Genomic DNA, 22,482 nt, shown 5'->3' with positions numbered 1-22,482 from the left:
ACGTAGTACCTGCGCGAGGAGGGGAGAGGGGAGACCAAACGGGCTTCCTTCTTCGCACGGGAGTCGGTCGCGCGCGCATCTTCAGTCTCGCCTGGAGCACTATGCGGGACTACACTGGAGGGTCAGTACCTCAATACCCACAGTTTGTGGTTTTGATGCTCTTCTACTGAAAACGTTCGTTCGCGCTTGCGGCGTAGCAGGCACAGCACGCTGTGCAACTTTGGAACGGCTTTTGACTGCTATTGCAATGTCTTTGAATAGTTGAACTGCTACAAACGCCGAGAACGCCTATACATGCGTGAATACATTTGTTTCGTATTGCTGTTGCCTGTCTGAACAAAAGGGGCACCGTGTACCGTCTTTCATTCGCCAATCGGTATAATTAACCTGTTCTGTTTTAGGCGTTATTATCGTCCATGGTTTGTTTTTGTAGTTACCTTTACTCTTTCTTTTTCGCTCCTCAAGCTCTACTCCCCGTCTTTTAAACGCCCTTTCTTGCTCTTGAAATCCCTCCTTTCCCACTTCCCATGTGTAGGGTAGCCAACTGGACTATTCTCTAGTTAACCTCCCTGTCTCATCCTTCGTTTCTTTGCGTCAGCCTCAAAATATAAAAGATGAGACATCGACGCTATTCGGACAGCACAAGACTCCTCTCCTCATCTGTTTGACATTTGGAGTCATTTTGCCTGCACACGTTCGGGGCTACCGGGTGTGGTATCGGTTGGCAGCAAATGATACGCGTGGAAACATATCCGCAAAAGAGGTCTCAAATTTCACCCATACATCCGATGTTATTCACTACGAAGTGCTAAGAATTGAATTGGACAGGCGCAGGAATGTGTAGTTATAAAGGGATACGCCGTAATTCCTCGTTATAATGAAGTCATCTGGGCGGAAAATCGACTTTGTTATAAGCGATGCTTCGTTATAAGCGGGGATGATTAGCTCTCTATGCACCGCAGTTGGATCAATGAAACACTTCAAATAAAACGAGATCTGATTTGGTTATAGCGAGTGTGTGTTCTGTATATAGTCCGAGACTGACACCACGTACTTTACCGCTTCAATCGCGTTTTACCGCGCTCACGATCTCGATTTTCACTTGGTCACTCCATTTGATTTTCATCAAATGCTTATACGTCCCCTCCACTCATCGACAGGGTCCATCCCTCCGCTGCACACTTCCCAGCGTGAGACCGCGCGCGCGCGCGCGCCGAGCACCTCCCGTCGAGTCCTCTGACGCCGCCGCCCCGTCTCGCGCGACGACGCGACTTCGGCGTAACGGCTGAAACTCATTACAGCCCAGGAACGGTCCCGGGCCGCTTAGACGCGCTTCACGGAGCACGCCGCACCACCGGCATGCGCTACCGCTGCCTTCTGCGTCGTCGGCAGGTGGACTAGGAACGGCGGCGAAGGTGCGCCGCCGCCGCTGCTGTTTGCCTTCTAATACGGCCGCCTCTCTCGTAACGAAGTCGTGCAGTCGCCGTTGGTACTCTCATCGTCGCCGACGGCGTGTAGTGTGCGCGGACCGCTTCGCTGACTTTGTGTCTCGGTTTTGAGGCGCTTGAGAGAGTCGCGTGCGAACGGCCCAGTGATGAACCTGGGACCTGTGCGCGCACTTTGCAGTGCAGTAGTCCTCGCGAGTGTGCGAAAGCAATTTTCTACCGCTTTCAGGAGTTGAACGGCGTACGTGAGCTATCTGTTCAAAGCGCCGGTGGGCTACACTTATGCTGGTACTTAGTAAGCTGCTCGTGATTCTGGTTTCCGGGAGTGATTAGCGCACGATGGGCCGAAGAAGGTGTCCTGCCGTGAGGACGAGACTGACCGCAGCAGCCGAGTGCGGAATCGCATTATATTTGGAATAGTTTTTGACGCCTTGTTTTGACGCCATTTTTCAAGACGGGATTAGACGGCTTGAAAGTTACACAAATCGGTGGCCAAAAGCGGACGTGCACATACGAAGTCGACGCGCTTCGCATACGATATGTATACTACTGATGCGTTGCGGGATGGATTGGTGGGCTGGTTGGTGGGCTTGAAGGGGTTAATGGCTTACGTAGACGAGGACACTCAAGGAAGAGAAGACAGGACAACGTGCTCACCTTCAGCGCTTTGTCCTGCCTTCTCTTCCGTGAGTGTACTCGTCTACGTACGCTGTTAACCCCCTTCAAGACCTTTGCTCACGGGCTAAGCATCCTTGCTGGTGCTTGAATTCTTTGTACGTACATGCGTCGCAATTTCACATTATCCGACGTAAATATGCGAATGAACCTACACAAGCCGGTAGGGGTGGTTCTCGGCAGCTCGGAAAATCACCCACCCGGCCACACACCCGTCATTCCACACGGATAACGTTGCGCAAGTGAGCAATGCACCATCTGTGGTCACTAAGAAATGTTCAATATACTCTTCGATTGCAGATAACATTACTGTTTGATGAATAATTATGAGCAATAAAGGTCGGCTTCAGTGGACAGTAGACCCATTCGATGTCCGCCTTGGAAGCCGCATTCCGCCGCAAAACTGTGCTATATGTATGAACAAAAAAGAACCGGCTTCGCGTATTGGTAAATAAAGTAATCATCATGTTTACTGCGAGCCAAGGACAGATTTCAAACTGTCCCCAGCCAAAAAACATGCGTGACAATCCACCCTGTAGAGGTGGCTGGAAAGCGAAACTCTAAACGACACCCACAACGATTACCCATGCGACGTCACTTGAATTCGCACACGTGACTCTACAAAGAGTGAAACCAGAGACAAGTGAAATGCACTTAACCCCACCCTTTATTACTTCAAAGAGATATTCCTTTCTAGGGTTTAATCAATGCATGATTCATTGGTTAAGTTGTATTGGTGAAGCACATGAGTGGAAACTTTTTTTTTTTGTAAAATTAAACGAGGATCAAACCAGGTGTTAGGCTATCGCACTTCCCCTTCGTCTCTGCCCCCGCCGACGGAGGCAACGAGATCGGCGGCAGAGACGGAAAAGTGAGATGCCATGCGTTGGTGTGAGCTTCTTTAATTTTTATAACTCCTAGCGCATGCGTAAGGCGCGCACACGGCCACTACACGTGCCGTGGGCAGAGCGCACAGCGGTGCGAGAGGTCCCGTGACGCTGTCACGTGGCATTCAGCGAGAACACAGGGGGTAAACCCGCAGATGCGCTCGGTGACCGTGTCCGCGTGGGCTCGTAGCTCAATCGGCAGGACAACGTGCTCTCTCTCCGTCTCTACATTCGTTCCAGGTTCGATTCCTGGTGGTGCCAGCAGCAACTTTTATTTGTTCGCGGAAGTGTTGTGTTGACACCAACGGTCGCGACAGAGCTCTTGGGGGGTAGAGGTAAAAAGCTTCGCTTTAAAAGTGTTTTAGCTGTCTTTACTGTCATCCTGTTCGCACAACAGTGCACCCTCCCCGTTCTCTGCAACAGCTCACCATAGTCGACAGCTCTGTTCACGGGCGTCCATCCACGCACGCATAGGAACCATCAGCTTTACCGAGAACGCGTGCGCGAGTCATTTTCGGACGCTTTTATGAAACCCGACACTAAGTGTGTCTGCAAAGGATACCAACACGCAGCTTCGGCGCGAGTTTGCAGCGCAAGCCGAAACGATAACGACGTTAGATCTGGCATGTGTGCAGTGCCGCGAAGAAGCCGGGCGCGGTGGATTCGGCGGAAAAGATCGCTGAACCCTGACCACGCGACAGCCCAAGGCCCAACAACAGCCGTACGCAAAGAAGGGTTGCGGAGACGAGGTGGAGGAGGAGGAGGTCGCGGAGCGAGGATCCCGCAAACACGACGCGGATGATGATACAGGGGCCTTGTGGTGGGAGGCACTCGTGGGAGAACGCGGGGCTATCAAGTGGCGCTGCTTGCCTCATCCAGGACCTAATTAGGAACAGCGACCTCCGAGCGGCCGCTGACACCCATGCCTCGCGGGGTGGGACACGGGAACGGAACAGCGTTTTCGTACGAGAAGCTCGGTGTTTTTGAGCCGCGTGCGAACAGTTGCCAGAAGGCGGCAAGGATTGTTCCGGGGAAGCAAAGCTGCAATCTTTGGGTGAGCTCTCTTCGGCACATAGGCCTGAAGCTGCACTGTGCAAAGGCATAATTAACTAATATATATATCGCTTAGCATAATAAAAATGAGGGGCTCTTTGAACGGACACAGAAAGGAAAATCAGAAGTCAGGGACGCCAAAAAGGGCATATGACAAGCGGTTCGTCTTCTTTCTTGCGGATGAAGTTGAAATTTTGAAATGTCAGAAAAAAGAAAATGGCGCAGCTTGCACTAGTGGTGCAAGGCTGGAGAAACAGCACAGCTGGCGGCCCCTCTCCCTTCGTCGGAGACCCGGCAATTGCGCCTCTTATGAATTTCCGAACTTGCCGCCGAAAGTTCTCCATGACTGACAGGCCCAGATCGTTTTAAAATGTCCGCAGGCTTTCACTTCTCTCCTAATGTGGACCGCGTTGAGCACGCGCTATAACCCGCGGCAACCGACTTCGCGAAATCGGCGTCTGTGCTCCCCACTTTAGGCGCGCACGCACGTGAACTGGCGGGGAGAACAGCACGCTAGAGATCGCGCCACGAACGCGGAGCAGTTTTCTCGAAGGTAGAACTGGCCGACGCCGGGCGCTTAGTCAGCTGCGAGGTGCATGCTTACGTGCGCTCGGTATTTTTTCTTGATATTTTTCTTTTGCGAGCTCCTCACGTGGCGCAGGCCCACGCGCAAGCCTGGACGACGCCGGGCGTTCCTCATGAGGCACAAGCTCACGTGCGCTCGTCTGGGATGAGTTTTCTGGTAACGCTCCACGGTAGAACGAAAAGATTAAACAGGTCGCTCTTAAAATATGTTCTGAGGTCCTCAGAGTTTTTTCTCTCTCTTTTCTTTTTCCACGTGGGTGAATTTATCGCTGCGCATGCGTGCACCGAGGTAATACCATGGACCGACTAAAAGGTTCAGGCACGGTAAGTTTACCACCAGTACCGAAGGTCAGTTAACCCATCGCCGCGAAAACAAACGCACAGTGGGCCGGCAATAAAGAGAAAGTAACGCGTTGGGAGTCGTTGCTCTGACGCCGCGAATAGCGCGCTCAGCCTCTCTCGGCGTCCCACTTACGGTATTGTGCAGCCTTTCCCGCCGAAACAACGCAGACAGAATGCCGATTGGAACACGCGAATAGCGCCAACTGCACGGGGAAAGAAGTGACAGTTCTTGCAAGGTCAAGTGCACGCTTAGCGCATTTATGTTCTTCTCGATACGCGCTCTCACGACTTACCCGTTCGTGTGTGAACGAACGATCCGGGCCGGCATTCGTGTTAAAGCAAGCACGTAAGGCCGCCGCCGCCGCCGCCGCCGTGTTGGCTGCAAAGCCGCGCCAGTGAAGCCGAAAGCATGCACGATCTGAACGAGACTGAAAGGGAACGCGAACGCAGCGTGTTTCCCATGACCGGTGCTAGAAATAAACAACAAATCGGGGTAACACTGGGGCTGTAGTTGAGCCCTCTTCTTGCGGCTTTGCAAGAGCTCGAACGCGAAGCGCCCGCGATGAGAATGGAATACGCGCCGAGCTGACCGCGTACAGCAGACGACTACACGACTTTCTAGGAGCAGACGGCGAGAGCAGGGTCACGCGGGGATAACAGACGATGCCAACAGCAGACGACAGAGAAACCACCGAGGTAGCCGAGAGCGAGAGAGAGGGGCTGGGAAACATCGGTATGGGGCGCTGTCCAGTTAAGCCTCGGAGCTATAAACTTGTCCCTCTACCCTGAAATACCTTCTCTTTATTTTTTTGTTTGACTCGGGCGAGGGGTTATGCTGCGAAGTGTGCCACGTCCATTAGGCGCGTGACAGGCGCTTTCTTTAAACTCATTTCGGGCGCCCATCGCGCACAAAGGGAGAGGCAATTCAGCGCCAAAGACTGGAGAGGCGGGGTGGGCTTTGTGGCGTATGTGAAAGGCGGCGCGCGCGCGGGTACGCTTTTCCTTTCGACGGACGTTGTCCCCCTCAAGATGGTTGCGTGGCTTTCGCTGAGAGATATTTGGGTGCGCATTGTTTGGCCGCGATTTTCTCCCCTCTCTCTCTTTCGTGCTGAATGGGAGTGGGGCAATTCAAGACAGGGCGGCGGGTCTGTTATTTCCCCCCCCCCTTGTTCGTCTATTATTCGTTTTGTTGGTTGTAATGACCGCGAATGACGGCCCGCAGACGATAAAAACCACGGGTGGCGGGCTCCAACGCACGCGATGTCTCCGCATATAGTTCCCGCGAGAGGTTTTTAGTGGCGCTGGCGGCGAATTGATGTCATTGTGTCACTCCGAAGCGTTTCCAGATTGACACACACGCGAGGTGCTATTACGGGCCGAGGAAATACGAAGCTTGGAGAGTGAACGAGGAAGAAACGACACAGCTCGGCTTCTCTCTAAAGAAGCCCTATCTGTCAATTCGTGTCCTAAAATGTTCATCCGGAAGCTCCCACTCTTCCACCTATATTTGCAAACCGTCGGAAACCGTCGGAAACCACATAACTGTCTTCTGCAGGGTTATTTTAGGTATACAGATATACAGACAAAGCGACCTAATTTTTTTTTGACGGGGTTAAAGTATAGAAGTTTGGGTGATAAAACTTGGAAGAATCTTGGGTGGTCGTTTTTTCTTTCTTTTTTTTTTCTTTCTGGCAGTTCAATAGAACCGGATGGACAACTTATAACCTGACCGCTTTGCGTTCGCTCTAATTACCTCGCAAAATGTCGAGAACTAGGCGCGCAAAAAGAAAAGAAAAAACAAAGATGATAGGAGAGATTAGTACCTCCCTGTAAATTTTCATCCGCGCGAAAAAAAGAAAAAGAAAAACCGAATTCGTACGACGGAGTATTCTCCCGTATCCCGCCACGGCATTAAAGCTGCTTTTCCGGCACCGGCTTTCGCTCGTTTTATTTTTATTTTTTTAAGCCTTTCGACGAATGCGTACACAGTATTTGAGTCGGGTTGGGGCCGATGTTGGCTCGCTTCCGTTACTATAAACAGCCAGCGTCAGACCCGAGTGTCGACCGGAAAAACGAGACCCCCAGCTGACCCCGAGTTCTACGTGCCAAAGCCAACAAGCAAATCCGACTCCGGGGTCCGTCCCAGGCTGACCGGCTCAGTGAACGCCACCCATGCGACAAGGCCGCAACTTTGTACAAGCAACCCAGGAGTCAAGCTTCCGCGCCAGCCTTCTGAACAGCCCAGTAAAGAAAAATAAAACGGTATCATGAATAGGAAACCAGAGTAAATCTCCAAGCTAACTCCGAAAATTTACTTGATGAGTTGAGTTGGAATCTGCCAGCGCTGTTGCTTGTGGTGTTCGCGGCTGAACGCACCGCCGATAGTTTTTAGACCAAACATCGGCCGTCCAGAAGGAACGCCCTGAAAAACGTCCTGCTCGCAGCGGGTGGTACGAACAGAGGGGACAAAAATAAAAAGTAAATTAATGGAGCAGGCTATTTTTTCTTTCGGAGCTAGAATTTACATAGCCGGACCACGCAGACGTGAGTGCGCGTTTGGACCGAGTTGATCTCCATCTCGCCGTGTTTACTAACATGACAAGCTGTGCGATGCAAACGTTCCGTCTTTCAAGCAGACGGAAAACACGTTTGCTTTACACGGAATGCGACGACGGGAAAGCAAGAACCGGCTGTGCGACAAAACGAGTCCTTTCTTTTTTTTTGGTTCTTTTACCATTTTCTCATGCCATATCCCTCCTCTCCGCAGTCATAACGCCAGATAAATGTCCCTTAAAGGGCCCCTGCAACGCCTTTCTTAATTTTTTCCAGCGAAGCTGTCTATGGTTAAGATCCAACAGATTGTCTCAGGCGATAGACCGAGCGTAGACCAACAACTGCCAGAGCGCAAGAAAAAATTTCGTAAAACAATTAAAGCCATTCCACTCAACGTGAAAGCTACCGGAAGTGCAGAGCAGTGATTCGCCATAAGGGGCTGTAGCGCCGTTATCTGCTCACTGCTATACCACCCAACGCAATTCAAATTTCCCGCCTCCGCAGTGCTCACACGCCCCCTGCCTGGAACAGCGCCAGCGGGAGTTCTGTTCTTTTTCTGCTTGCTTTTCCTCCCGCACGTGCCGTCGTTGCGCCGCCACTTTTTTTTCGCCTACTATCGTAAAAACCAACCCAAGGAGCGTTCCTAACAAAATGAACGCGGGCGCTGCCGGTAAATTACGTATCACCATCCTAATCATAATCATCATCGTCATCATCATCATCACCATCACCTACGCCCACTGCAGGGCAAAGGCCTCTCCTTTTTAATATCCAATTATCCCGGTCCTGTGCTAACTGCGACCAATTTATCCATGCGAACTTCTTGATCTCATCTGCCCATCTAACTTTCTGCCGCCCCCTTCTACGCTTGCCTTCTCTAGGGATCCACTCTGTTACCCTTAATGACCAACGGTATTTTGCCTCAAATGTACCCGCAGTTTTCTTCGCGCTAAACAGCGCGGAGATGTATGATAAGCCCCAGCGGTTCACGAGCTTCAAAAGGTTATGACTATTTAAACCGCTTGGTTTTCGAAGCCTCTGCGGGACGCACTACGACGGTACGCCGGGGTCTTACTTGGGTTCCTTATCTCGCTGCGCCGCCCGATTCCGGCAGTCGCTGGACATCGAGCGTTACAGCGAGCTACGCCTAAAGTGTTCTGCACTTAAAAAAAAGTGCCTGTTGAAGCGGGCAAATCGCATAGTTCCGCATCTGTGCTGGCGGGAATTGTAGCTTTTCCTGCGCTTTCAGGCCCGAAGAACAGAGGGATAGTTTTAAATTAGCTCAAGGGAGGGCGTGAAGTGGGCTGCTTTTGAGGCTTGATTAGTCTGAAACACGGATGGCTGCTCTGGTGTCGAAACAGTTTTCCTGTATACTTTGTACAGCAACTCTACTTACCCCGTATTTTACATTTAAATTTAAAGTTGTCCTTGACACCTGCACAGGCCCTGTGACTGTATACAAAGGGCACATAAATGAAAGATAGCGAGATATAAGTTCGAGAGCAAACCAAATAAAAAAGCAGATAAAGGCAAACAAAAACATACTAAAAGAAATCTCTTAGCTGCCGTCGATAACGAGTGCAGATAAAGCGAACCGTCCCTGTCGTTCGCAGGCGCTGTGATCGCGGCGCGGAGGAAAAAGCATTGGGAGCGTCGTCGACAGAGTCGTTTAAGTCGTACGCGTGTGTTATATATAAATACACGCCGGCCACAACAATAGCAGTTGCTTGTCCACTAGGCGGCGACGAGAGTCGTCGCACATAAGGGTGAGGGACGAGCCATAGAAGAGAGCGAGGCCGCCGGGGATTACACGCCCACTTAAACAAACGCCAGGCGTTGTTCCCTTCAGCTTGCCGAACATCCCGATACCGCAAGGTGTGGGACGCCGAAGTCGTTGAGCCGGGCGATAAGGAAGGCAGACGAGGACGAATGCGTATAGCCTCTTTGTATATATGGGTTAGAAAATGAGGTCCGTAGGCGGTGCATGCTTCCGGGAGGACAATATGCGGTCGGCGAGATAAGATTGCGGGAAGTGGACAGACAATTCGGACATGTGTACAGAGGCGCTCGTTCTTGCCTCAAACAGGTTTCAGAGCGGGGTGTCCACGGGTGGTCGTTGCGCGAAGGAGAGTCTTCAAGATGCATAGTATAACGATTCTACGAGCAGCTTGAAAGCCAGTCTTAGAAATGTATGCATGTACAGAGCTGTAAAAAAATTGTTGGGTTAAATTATGCGGGTAATGTGACATTCAGTCCGATTTCACTCGTGTAAAGGTAAACATTATCTGAGGAGCATACAGATACCTCAGGGCCGCATCCTATAGGAGCGCATGAAGTTTTCCGGTGGGGTTGATTTCTCGCGCGGTCTCGCGTGATTGGCTGCGCGCGCAAAACGTCACGCATATCATCGCGCAGGCAAAGTTGCGTGAGGCGAAGCATGAGGAATCAACTCTGCCGGAAATCTTCTGGCGCCCTGTAGGATATGGCCCCAGCGCTAGAACGTGGTACTATTAAAGATCAAGCCCTCGTCCCCACAGCGAGCTAGGTGAGTTGACATTACTGGTGTTCCCGGTTGGTTGTAAAAGGTGTTGAAAATAACGTCGGTTTTTGATGAGACAGGCACGACAAGTATGTGTGTGCCGAAATATGGTGTTGTGTTGCACTTCACTTTCGTTTGTAGAAACTACCTTTCAGGAAATGTCGCCCGTACAAACGATATCATATGCCAGCAAGCACTTAAGGCACAAGCTGTGATCTGTCCTTACGAGTAGGGTATCCGGACACTATTCGAACCTATAATAAAAAGACCAAAAAGTTGTCATCCATGCTTGAATAACAGAAAGGGATCCTGCACGTAGTCTGAGCTAAAAAACGTAGTTATATTATAATTAAGCCCAATTCTTATTAAATGCCGAATGGCTAAAAGCTATGGATGCATACTTGTTTTCTGGAGAAACGAGCACTAAGCTATGTGTAACTGTCATACTATAACTTATAGGGTATACGATGCTTACTTAAACCGCTCTAAAGAATTAAAAGCTTCTTGTTGTTTGCGTGATCACCTAATGTTCCAAGGCATTAAACATCCTCATCACCACCACCACCGTCATCATCATCATCATCATCACCATTTTTAGGTCCACCCGCCGCGGTGGCTCAATGGCTAAGGCGTTGCGCTACTGAGCACGAGGCCGCGGGTTCGATTCCCGGCCGCGGCGGTCGCTTTTCTGATGGAGGCGAAAAGCAAAAACGCCCGTGTGTACGAGATTTCGGCGCACGTTAAAGATCCCCAGGTGGTCAAAATTAATCCGGAGCCCTCCACTACGGCGCGCCTCATCGCCTGCGTTGCGTCGGCGCGTTAAACCCCACAATCAATCAATCATTTTTAGGTCCCCAGTCTTTTATTTAGTAAAACAAAAATATACGTCTAGCTCTTTGGCGGACTACCCTGGACTCAAGCGGGCAATGTTCAATTGTCTCCTCTACTGCAGTTTTAGTACGCGCAACGCCACCGAAAGCAGGCTGGCATATTCGAGCTCGACGTTGTCAAAGTAATACGAGGCGCATCGCGATCAAGATCCACCCTAAACCACCTACGTTTTCACAAGGAAGAAAAAAAAAAAACCGCAGGAAAAGGCTGGGAGGATGCCTTCCAGCCGCTTCACTCAGCCAGTCAACCACAAGTGCCCGCTTCGGGATGGTCCTAAAACCTCGCCCTTGCAAGCCCGCCTGTCTTGTCGGTGGACTCAAAGAGGGCGCTTTCGGAGATACACCGTCGTTGTTTTACACATCGGCGTTTTTTTTTTTCTCTCTCTCCTATCGTGGCGTTGGCAGCAGAAGAAAAAGAATGGTTGATGTGTACGTCTGAACAACGCCTTTGGTGCGCTAAAGTGCGTGGCTTTAAGTGCTCCTGCACCCTCCGCCTCTCCCATCTCCTCCCTTCCACGTTTTTCTGCTTCGCGGTCCTCCTTTTAACCCCACCCAATTGCTTTTCTTGGTATTTATATTTGGTTTATCACCTCTAAAAGCCCTTCTGAAAGAAAAACAAAACAAAAAAACGAGAAACAAAGTGAGTGGGGGTAAATAAGTTGTGGGTAAGTAAACAAGTAAATAAGTTGTGGGTCCTACACGCAGTCTGCTGTGCTGCTAGCGACGTTGGTTTTCCTATCAGGTTTCTCCAGAACGACTATGTTGACTTAGCAAATAAATAAGGTACAGTGCTTTCTTAACTTTCATTTCATCTTGCCTGTGCGATGAATCCGCACAACGTTGTACGAGCTGCTTTCGTTCCATTCCAGGGCAACTTCCGATCCTGTTTAAAACATCAGGCCCGAATCGACCGAAATAGGAGCCTTTATAAAATGCCCCATCCGATTTCACAAGAGTAGTCGACCGTATTGCCAGGCTGCTGGATTCGTGTCCAAACTTTCCTCTGCAAAGCTGGGCATGCAGAAAACAGGTTCAAGGCCATAAGGGTAGAAAAGCTATTTTCTTAGCTGGAAAGACTGTATCACCGTTTATTGCCCCCCGGGAAGCGGATATCTGTCCGAAAAATCGGAGTTCTTGGCGCATAAACATGACCGTTCCAGACAACGGCGCCATATCTGACTAACAAGAAGAATGTTGATTTTGACGTTTCCCGAATGATAGGGTCCGTAAACAAGCCGCGGTTTGCTATTTTTTCACTGGCAAAGAATATATCTACGTCACTTTTCTCAAACATCATTCGTATGTTGCATGCTGCGCCTGGCACCAGCTAGCCGATGACGACATCCGTTTAAAGGGACCCTGCAACACTTTTCTCAACTTTTTTTGAAATCTTAAATGCTTGCGGAATGTAGTCAACACACCCAGTACTTAGATTAGGGGGTCGCAAAATATACCTCAGCCAAAAATTACTGCTCTATGCCCATCAGATAATTTGTAAACTCGTTCAAAAGATTTTTTCTCTTTTCCGGTCTTGACGTTCTTCGACGGCTTGAATTACGTCACTAAGGTCATGTAGCGGCTGTTGGCCGGTTTTCCTTCAGTTGCCGCAATAAACGCTTTTCCATCGATTCGATTCGATTCGATGGTGCTTCATTCAACACAAAGTAAGTACAAAAAAGGGTATATACAGGAGGAGGTCCCGAAGTCAAAGACTGCAGGGGGACCTCCTATAGTACAAGCATCAACAAGTAAATGGTTTAACAAACAGTGGTTACAGTATAATGTTGAAACAGACAAAACAGAGGTTACAAAACAAATTTCACATTGAAAGTAAAAAAAAAGCAAACAAAACACGGGATAAACTTAATAGCAAAGCAACTTAAAAAAGAAGCCACAAAAACAAAGCAGATATGGGAGGCGCATCTGGTGCGACAAGCAAATCACGCAGTGCCGCTAACTGTGGGCGATAACTATAGCTTTCGCAGTGGTTGCAGACACGAAGAAAACAAAGAGTGGAAGCGCTTATCGAAAGTGTTGCAGGGTCCCTTTAGCAATCTGTTTTTACCTTTTATTTACATTCTTTTTTCGAATGACATGGTTCTGTTTAATCACCCACTGAAAAAAATTATAATATTTTGAATACGCATGTTGTGGAAAGGTGACACTTGCACTTTTCCCTGTGTTCTTGTGCGTCTTACATCGAAAGCACCAACTTGCTTAGGTTTGAATGTGTAAACTAATGCATACTCTACGCACGACCTCCGAGCTCTTCATGTTCAGAAAGTGTTTTTGTCGTGTTTGATCACACTTCCACTTTGTATATACCTACCCATTGATTTTTACCAATTTTTGGTTTACTACCCTTCCTTGTATGTTGTCTTTCTGTATGCCATACATTCCACGTGTACGCAGTGCATCACCCGAGAAGACCCAGCACTGGTGGTGAGCAATTAAAATAAATAAGTAAATAATAAAAACAACAACTAAATAAATAGTCCGCCTAATTTAATTCCTTTGCATATTTTAAATTTCTCTTTTTTCCCATGTGCTATTATGAAGTGTTGCTAATCTGTTTCGCTTGTTTTTCTCTAGCTTTCCCACGTTTCTTCTCAGCAGAAAACTTGCACGACACGTTGAGAGTGGCGCATTGGTTCGTTCTTCCTTCGTGATCAACATTCTGGGAACTTGGGAACCGAATGGCTCGTAGAGCCATAGGGCACATAATCGTGGTGACTGCACACGGCACCAGTGTGAGGTTGAATAACCTGGGTCTCAGAAATCGCACTCATGAGTAACACTTGTGAGTCGTCACTTGTTGGACGTGGTCTTCCAACGACACCCGGAAGAGGTTAGTCCGCTCTTACTGCTATAGGGGCCTGAAGAAACGCCTTTTCGGTTGTAGATTTAACCGATAAATTCGTGCATACAGGATCCTCACAGCATCCCCCCCTTTTCTCTGGCATGACGTTTTCCGCCGCTATCTCTAACAAGATATCACGTAGTTTATGACCGAGTAAGCAGCGATTTTATTGGCGAAGTAGCGATTGCGTTGCGTCATTCGCCGCCTGGTTTATCTCTCTCCTAGAATACTCAAGTAATTTCTAAAGTAGTCACGTGTTGACGAGTGTATCTTACCACGCGCGTAACAAAAACGTCGCTCCTGACACAACCATACGAAATTAAGCCTTCTATTTTTTGTCGCGCGGAAGCCGTTTAAAGGGAAACGAGGTTTGTTTCGCTACATGACAAGGCCGCGCCTGACGTGCGCGTAGTCTCTCTTCTGTGTGCGCGGTGGTCGTTCTCCGGAGGGACTAAAAAACAACAGCCATGGCAATGGTGGTGGGAGAAAAGAGAGAAAAAGTGATGCATCCTCCTCCTCCTCCTCCTCCTCCTCCTCCTCCCTCTTCCATGGGTGAAGCAGCCACGCAGGCCAGGGCCGGGATAGCCGCGTAGCCCCAGCCTCTGCTGGGTCTGCTTTCTGTCGTCTGCCAGAGGGGACGACGACACTCGTCGCCACCGCGGCGCGTCGGCGCAGCGGCACCACCAGGGCCGGGCCCATTTGTCCGGAGAGACAGCGACCTCCGACTATCAGGCCGCAGAAACACGAGCGCGAAACAGAATGCGCGCGCGCCCGCTGGTGCTGTTTATATATGTATATGTATTCCGTGCATTGCAACGGCCATCTCGAAACGGGAGAAGCGGTGCGATTTTTTTTTTCGCTCAAAATGTTCGGTACCTCAGTCCTCCGAGGAGCAGTAACTGAAACTGCACTTTAGTGCCAGTTTTCTTTTCTTTTTTTTTCTTTCATCGCGCATGACGTTAACAGTTGGCTTGTGTCGAAGCAAAAGTAGCCCCTCCTCCTCCTACTTTTTCTAGTCATCATCATCATCATCGTCGTCGTCGTCGTCACCGTCGCCACCCTCATCATCATCACTATCAGTAGCAGCATTAGTAGTAGTAGTAGTAGTAGTAGTAGTAGTAGTAGTAGTAGTAGTAGTAGTAGCAGCAGCAGCAGCAGTAGTAGTAGTAGGAGGAGGAGGCGGAGGAGGAGGTGGAGGAGTAAGAACAGCAGCAGCAGTAGCTACAGCCCAACTCCGTTAGCGTTTGTAACGATTTGGGATTTGACCGAAGAGGTCGTAGCAAAGGACGCTGCTGTGCGGGTGCCCGTCTGTATGCGCCTACCGTCTTTACCACTTTTTTCGCAGAGCAGGAAAAGGCCAACTTGTCTGGATTGCTTCTCGGGGGTTACGTTTCCCGTTCATGTTCAGCCACCTCCTCCCCCTCCTTCGTTCCTCTCTCTCACTTCATTCCGGCGTAATGCGGGCAGTGTTCTTCGCTCCATTTCGCTTGAGCTGCATGCATAACTTGTCATAATGTCTAGGAAGTAAGCGGTTAGAGAAACTCTAGTTCCGGACTCCATAACTTCCCTGTTAGGGCTGCATCTCATCCGCCGGCACACGTAAGCCTGTTCGTCTAAACAAGACGCAACTTCGCGCACATCACCGTGCCACGTCTGCGTCACAAACCAGAGAGAGAGAGAGAGAGAGAGAGAGAGAGAGAGAGAGAGAGAGAGAGAGAGAGAGAGAGAGAGAGAGAGAGAGAGAGAGAGAGAGAAGAAAAGTCATGAAACACGAAATAAAACCTGCACTTGTGACAGAATGTCTTCACGGTGCCATTGTGGAACACTTAGAGCAAACACGCTCCCGTCAGCGGGCTCGCCTGCTAATGCGCGTTCACCCCACACAGTTTCCGCGGCTCACGCAACTAGCAGCAGCAGCAGCCGGGGGCTTCCAACGCAGACACGCACGATGTGTGTGTGCGTGGATTGGTCGCGCGAGACCGCAGCGGCTTCCGCCAGCGCAGGAAGTCGTCTGCGCTCGACCGACGAGGACGACGGTCGAGCCGCCGGGAGCGTTGCGCATTCATGCAACGGACACGAACACCCGCAGAAGCCATTGGGCAGCCATGTGTGTCGTTCTCGTCAGAGACGCCGCCGTCACAACCACCAGTGGCACCGCCACCGCCACCAAAGCGAGCGTAGTATATAGTGGTGGAAGCGGAGGAGAGAAAGACAGCGCGGGCCGAGCCCTGATACTATAAGCCCACCGCCCGCGCACAATGCGTGTGGGGGCCGTTGCAAAGGAACGCCGTAATAAACAGGTACCACTTCCGCCGACACTAAGCGGCAGGGAGGGAGAGAGGAGGAGGGGAGGGGGAGCCGCCAAAATAGACGACTCCAATGCCGGTCGTGTACTGCGCGTTTGCGCTCTGATGACAAACGTTGATAGGCAGGTCGACTTCCGATCACTGGGCCGATTTCAGCTAGATGCGAGGATATTGCCATTAAGCCTTTCGTTTCGTGCTCGCCCCGCGATTCACGTGCTCTTGACTTCTGTCGTTTTGTTTGGTCGCTACATACGCTGACATTACGAAAAATGGCGGGAAATGTGCCGTCCGCTTCCCTCGTTTACGGGCGTACTCATCCGACCGCTGTTCTTTGTCAGAGCTACGGTGATGAGCACGCGATGTTGGACTGCCCTGACCTTGGGCCTACCGGGAGTTGCGTGATTAGCGCCATTTTCGGTGATCCGGGATCCGGCTATCTTGGAGCAGGACGAATCGAACGAAATTGGTACCACGTTTTTAGCGAACGAGCCTGTTTTTAGAGCCCTGCTGGAAGAGACGGAATTCCCTCCCCGTTGAAGTGCCCGGCGACTCACAGTGCGACCGATGTTTCGGGAAATCTGTTGCTCGATCTCGGGGTGAAGCCCGGAAGGCGAGACCACCGCCATACAGCGAACAAAGTCATTGAGACAGAAAATTGGCTTCGTTAAAAGCGGTACTTCGTTAAAAGCGATGCTGATTTTCCATCTGTGCGCTGCATTGGAGGCCATGAAAAACTTCGCATAAAGCGATATTTCGGATAAACTGATTTCGTTGTAGCGAGTGTTTAATGCATTGCGAATTCAATTTCGCTAAACGACCCCCCGTTCTCAGTATGTTCGCACTGTTAAGAAGATTGAAGTAAATTTATATATACTTTAATAGGCTCAGTGACTCTCTGAGCCTGTGCGAGCATTGCTGGACGCTGCTGAGGTACCCGGTCGGCTCTTACAGGAGAGGATTGCCCAATAGCGCGAATGTGAACAAAAATCCAGTGCAAACGCCTATTCTATTTGTACTGCCCTCAGCGTTTATGAAGTCGGGCAAAATGGTTGTATGGATTAGTGAGGGATACTGAGGTGTTGCATGGATGACCTGCTTCACCCGCACAGTCGCCATAATAACAAAAGCCAGCCTATTTTGTTCTGGTCAAGTGAACCCCGACAAGGACAGGCAAGGCAAGGAAAGACAAGCGTGGTTGCGTCTCAAGCTCTGAGTTTTTATCATGTATGCAATTACCAATGGTATTTGTGACTGCCGTGAGATTCGCTTCTTCTCATTCAAATAAGTCCATTTCATCCATGAGGTGGTTTAAGGAACTGAAACAGGGAAAAAGATTACGGAAGAAAAATGTCTCGTTTCATGTCATGAAACACAACACCTCGAACATCTGTTTCTTCGAACAGTAGGGGACTCCGGAGTCTTCATTTTATGCACTGCAAGACATCACTCACGGGGGAACAAATTTCGTGTTCTTAATACGGCATTAGCCACTGCAACAAAGGGACAACCAATCGCTTTTAGTAGAGTGTATGCGCTATATAACAAATGAGAGGGCGTCACCAGAACACCTTGGACCGAAATGGTTTCCCTGATTGTGCCCTAGAACGTTTGAAAGAGGACTTGTTAGATACACCATCCCAAGTATGTTGCCAAAACGACAGCTGGCAACCATGACAATGGGCCGCACGGCAACATACTATTAACTGTGCGTGAGATGAAAAAGCTATTAAAAGAAACTTGTCCCCAGCTAAAAAGCTCACACTAACGCGTAAAATATGAAGGCAAGCGATGCTGTACGCAACCTTCCCGACCATCCCGAAGGTTTAAGCCCACGATTGCTGCCGATTTGCTTCTTCTTCGCTGCCGAAGCGACATTTACTCCATCATTGTTGCTATAATTGTGAGCTTCTTTCTTTTTTTTTTTTTTGGCAGTGATAATGAATGGACATCCCCTTGGAGGGGCGTGCGCTATGACGTGTCTTTCTCGTTCCGAGCAAGTGTTGCCATGATACGGCGAACGCTGGAGTTTTTTTTTATGGCCAATCCTGGCCAATCTCCCTACGTGGGTATGCTTGGCTTGACAAACGTGCGCAGGGAACGCTGGGCGCTCGTCGCGAGGCACGCAGTGAACTGTACATTTAAGTGTGAGCTGTGCATTTTAGTGCCACTGACTGACTTTTATGTGTTCATTTTGTGATTAGGACGCCAAGACTGCAACTGTGTTCATTGTGAGAGTTGTTACCTTCCCCTTTTCCCCTCATCCTTACCCCCCCAGGGCCCCATGGCCTCTCGTCTAATAAAGTTTTTCACTCACTCACTCACAGCGCTAGGCATCTCCTTGGTTTTGTTAACTGCCGGGCGGTCGCCTCGAGGCCCGCGCTCACGTGCGCGCGCTCGGCAATTTCTTTGTATTTTTAACTGCGGACACGAAAAATTACGATTTGCTAAACAGCTTCGCTGCTAATGAAGTGGTCTTTCCTATTCCTTCAAGCGTTTTTTTTCATTACGCGCTGAATCCGAAACAGAGCGGTTTACATAGCAACGGTAGTGTTCCGTTTAGACAGAATACATTGCGCCACCTTTCAGAAAGTTTGGAGCCAAATTAAATTTTTTCCGCCAATTCATTTCGCAATTAGTTGCGGTTACCCCACTACATCAAACGCTGGCTATCATGTGAGCTGCCGGAAATGCGCTCGACACAAAGCGGTTGGCTGTCCGCAGTTGCGAATATACAGTTTCGGATTACCTCATGAGCAGCATCCTATGTTCGTTAGCGCGCCCACAACAGACCCATATAGCGAGAATCGTTTACTCGCGCCGCTTCAGGCGTAAACTGAAGGCGTTAGACTTGCTCCCTCCGCGTTAATTCACACTTCAACTACAAATTAGGTCTGGGTAAGTCGAAGAAGCCGGAATCTACCTGGCTCTTTGACCCATTTCGAAGGCACGGGTGCGTGTGCGCATTGTCTGTATCGGCTTGGATGCGGCGCTTTCAGTTCGAAAGCGTTTTCCATTCACTCGCGTCAACAAAGCAGCTACATGACGGATGACTCTGGCGGCGACAGTCGAGTGTTGTTCCCCTCCCAGGTAAAAGCAGCAACCTCATTGTGCCTTCGGGGAGAAGACACGGCGAACATTGAGGCGGGAGGCGTCAGCGGAGAGTGACGAACGTCACGTCCTCCGTCCCCATTTCGAATGGTATACAGGCGGTGAGCGGAGGATTGGAAAGTCCGCTTTAAACTTTAAAACAAACTTACGTGTCCCCACGCAACACCTAAGGAAGTGAAATGATGTAAGGTTACCCGCCCCAGTAGGTTAGTGTGCTAAGGCTTAACAGAACTTGATGCTAGATGGGCTAGTTAGTTCTAAATATTCGCAATAAAAGTTAGCGCAGAACTGACGACACAAGATAGACAAGCGGGACTGGCGCTCCTGCAACTCTAAAGAGTTGTGCTGTTGAGCCCAAGGAAGCGCGTTTAATACCGGCAGCGGCGGCCGTTTTTCTGATAGAGGCGAAAAACGGAGACTCGTGTTGTCTTGAGTTTTCACCTTACCTTCGGTCAATTGGTCAGCCCGGAGACCTTCACTACGTTGCGCAGAACGGATCAGGTGTACAGCTTCCCCACGGAAAGCTCACAAGATTTGAATTTGGCTTCTCTCGAAATAACGTTGCAGGACTTGATTTCGGCTTTCTTTATCGACTGCCCTCTTTTTTTGCTGCCTCAGCGATTGCATGTCGTTCTTTATTTTTTCTTCGTGTGTCTAGCGGGTGGCCGCATGAACATGACACCGCGCCTTTCGCAATCGCCCTCGCCGTTTCACGCTTAATCGGCAGCGCGGCCTACTGTCGGCTGTGCCAACGGAGTCACTTTTCGGCACAGCTCAGCGCCGACGTGGAAAGCACGCTGCAGCAGCTTACGCGAAGCATGAGGGAGGCATTTTGCAGGCGGTGGAGCGAGAGATGCACACACACCCGGCAGTTTCTTCGGCGTCCGTAGAGCCGAATTTGCGCTCACACTTGATACAAGGGCATTTATAATGTAGGAATAGAGAGAACAGACCATACTTTCTCGCTGAACGTAGCACTTTGATGGCTCAAACCAATTGCTATCTTTTTTTATTCATCTACTACGAACTTAGCCTCTATCAACAGCCTATAGCTCGAAGCCAGACTTCCGCCCCGCTTAGTTTGAACTACATGCTCTGTGTGTTAAATAAAGTTACCTAAGCATGATTTTTCGGAAAATTACGCACAGAGAACGCGTGCGACAGTGCGGGACCAAATGACTGAGGACGGCGTTAACAACTGCTTAGCCCCAGCCCAGCCATTTACACTAATGCTTCTTGAAGGACATTTTTATCAGCGTTAGCGTTTTAACAGCGCTCTGGGTCAATACCGACACAACAGTCACTAGCGGTCTCCTAGACTGCAGGCGGTATTATGAAACCTCTCTCCGTATGGCCTTGATGTACTACGCACCCAATGACGCATCAGCTATAGGCTTCGCCGAGCGGTGCAGTAAGCGGTGTCATGAAGGGTTATTTGTCGTGTTCACGAGGGTCGAAAAACAGAACTAGAGATCACGATCATTGTGAAATACCGCAGTTACTCAACTGACTTCGGTGCACACGCACGCAAATTGTTACAGATAAGCAAAGGCGCAGTATTTATGTGTGCTCGTTAACTACCTTACACTGTGCTAACTAGCAAACTGTTGAGCATCGGTTTAGGACACTTAGTGCGCGCATGTGTAAGGAACAGCGCGAATGACAGCTTATTCACGATACGTGTCAGCTTTTTTTTTTTTTACTTTTGCATTTTAGGTCATCTGCTAGCTTCCACGTTTGTTTCACTGCAGAACTCGCAGATGCGCCCTCAGCAACATGGTTTCCAGTCAGGTAGTATGACACTTATAGGGAACACTTATATTGCACTTGCACTTATAGGGAAGAAGGTTCTGTGAACGATTTTTCCCCTATGTGGCTTCCCAGTGCTATTTCAGGCCTGGAGGTGGTTTTTGAGGTTTAGAGAGACTGCACTAAGCGTACGCGCCGCTTAAATTCGCCTGAAATCATGAGCACCTGCTCTAATCTCCTTTGGCAGCAGCTGTACCCTTACACTTCCCCTGAAGTGCATGGTTTCGGAACAGTAACTCAAAGTTTGAGAAGCATCCTATTGGTCGATGGCTTCGAGCAACGTCGGTGCGAGCAGTGAGGCGCCAGAGGAGAGGCAACTCACCAGTCGAGATCCGCACTCGGCGTAACAAGTGGTCACAACATCCACCCCGGCGCAGGTATCGGCGGAGACGAGCAGTAACAGCAGCGGGAGCGCCAGAGGCCACCACCACACACACATGCACCTCACGAGCACCAGGTGGGAGCGAAGAGAGCGCACGGCCGGGCCCGAGAGCCCGTTATCCCGCCGCTGTGCGCGTGTCATCGTGGCGCATGTTTTGCTGACCGCGCCATACGCGTGTGCGCACTGCTGCCGGCTGAAATTGCAATCAAAACTTGCGCTCCTCCGGGCCACCACCGCTGCAGTGGACGCCGCTGAGCTCCGCACCGACCTCTCCCATCGCTTGTCTAGGCCGCTCTCCTTTTCGCTCGCGCCATGAGGCCCGGTGGAGAACCGCGCGGCTTTGGTGACGTCACGGCGCGGCGGCCTGCCATTGGTCGGAATGTTCGCGCGCTGCGTGGTGCCCCCGGCGGGGAGGCCCCGAAACGGCCGCGTTTCTTGTTGCGTTATTTCTCATTCGCGCGATGGTCCCGTTGAACGAGCAGCGGGAAAAATTGAAGAGCACGATGTTGGGGATGGCGCAGTGGCTTTGAAGCGGCGGAGAAAGTGAGTTGAGAGTGTGCTAATCACCGAACGCGGAGTGTGAAAACGAGAGCGAAATTCGCGGTTTCGACAGTGCCCGAGTGTTGCGCGTACCGTCTGCTGCCCTAGCTTGGTGCCGCGCTGTGTCGAGGTAGAGTGGGGTCAGATTGAAATTGGGTCACATTGGTGCCCTACTGCGATGATCAGATTCAAAAAGTAGATACATATAAATATCTCGGCATACTCCTTGACGCGGCCATGAATTATAAACAGCATATCAGTGACCTGTGTAAAAAATTAAGTTTTGCTTGTTTCCCGTTATACCAGGCACGACAGCATTTCCCCTTGCAAACGTTAAAAACAATTTACTTCGCTGTCTTTCACTGTCACTTACTATACTGCATTGAAACTTGGGGTAGCACATATTTATCGTATCTTTCCCCAGTTATAAAATTACAAAAACGAGCACTCCGCATTATAACCTTTTCAAAATGTACCGACCACACAGCTCCTTTATTCAGTAAGCTAG

At 50.0% G+C, this 22,482-nt stretch overlaps 1 protein-coding gene across 5 annotated transcripts in view; it reads right to left on the bottom strand.

The window, feature by feature from the left end:
- Positions 1-21,739, bottom strand: part of Sev (receptor protein-tyrosine kinase sevenless) — a 149,324-nt gene extending 127,585 nt beyond the window's left edge. For all 5 annotated transcript variants that reach the window (XM_077683977.1, XM_077683976.1, XM_077683979.1 and 2 more), the window contains exon 1: positions 21,375-21,739. In XM_077683977.1, coding sequence (XP_077540103.1) covers positions 21,375-21,575 — 201 coding nt within the window. In that variant the 5' untranslated portion in view covers positions 21,576-21,739. The remainder of the gene's footprint in view (positions 1-21,374) is intronic.
- Between the last annotated feature and the right edge of the window lie 743 nt (positions 21,740-22,482).

Source organism: Haemaphysalis longicornis, unplaced genomic scaffold (genome assembly GCF_048455015.1).
Source record: "Haemaphysalis longicornis isolate Haplotype H1 unplaced genomic scaffold, Haemaphysalis longicornis Haplotype H1 scaffold_9, whole genome shotgun sequence".
In the NCBI taxonomy this organism is placed as follows: domain Eukaryota; kingdom Metazoa; phylum Arthropoda; class Arachnida; order Ixodida; family Ixodidae; genus Haemaphysalis; species Haemaphysalis longicornis.
The sequence above is the reverse complement of the archived record's forward strand: the minus strand, read 5'-3'. Positions and strand labels throughout refer to the sequence as shown.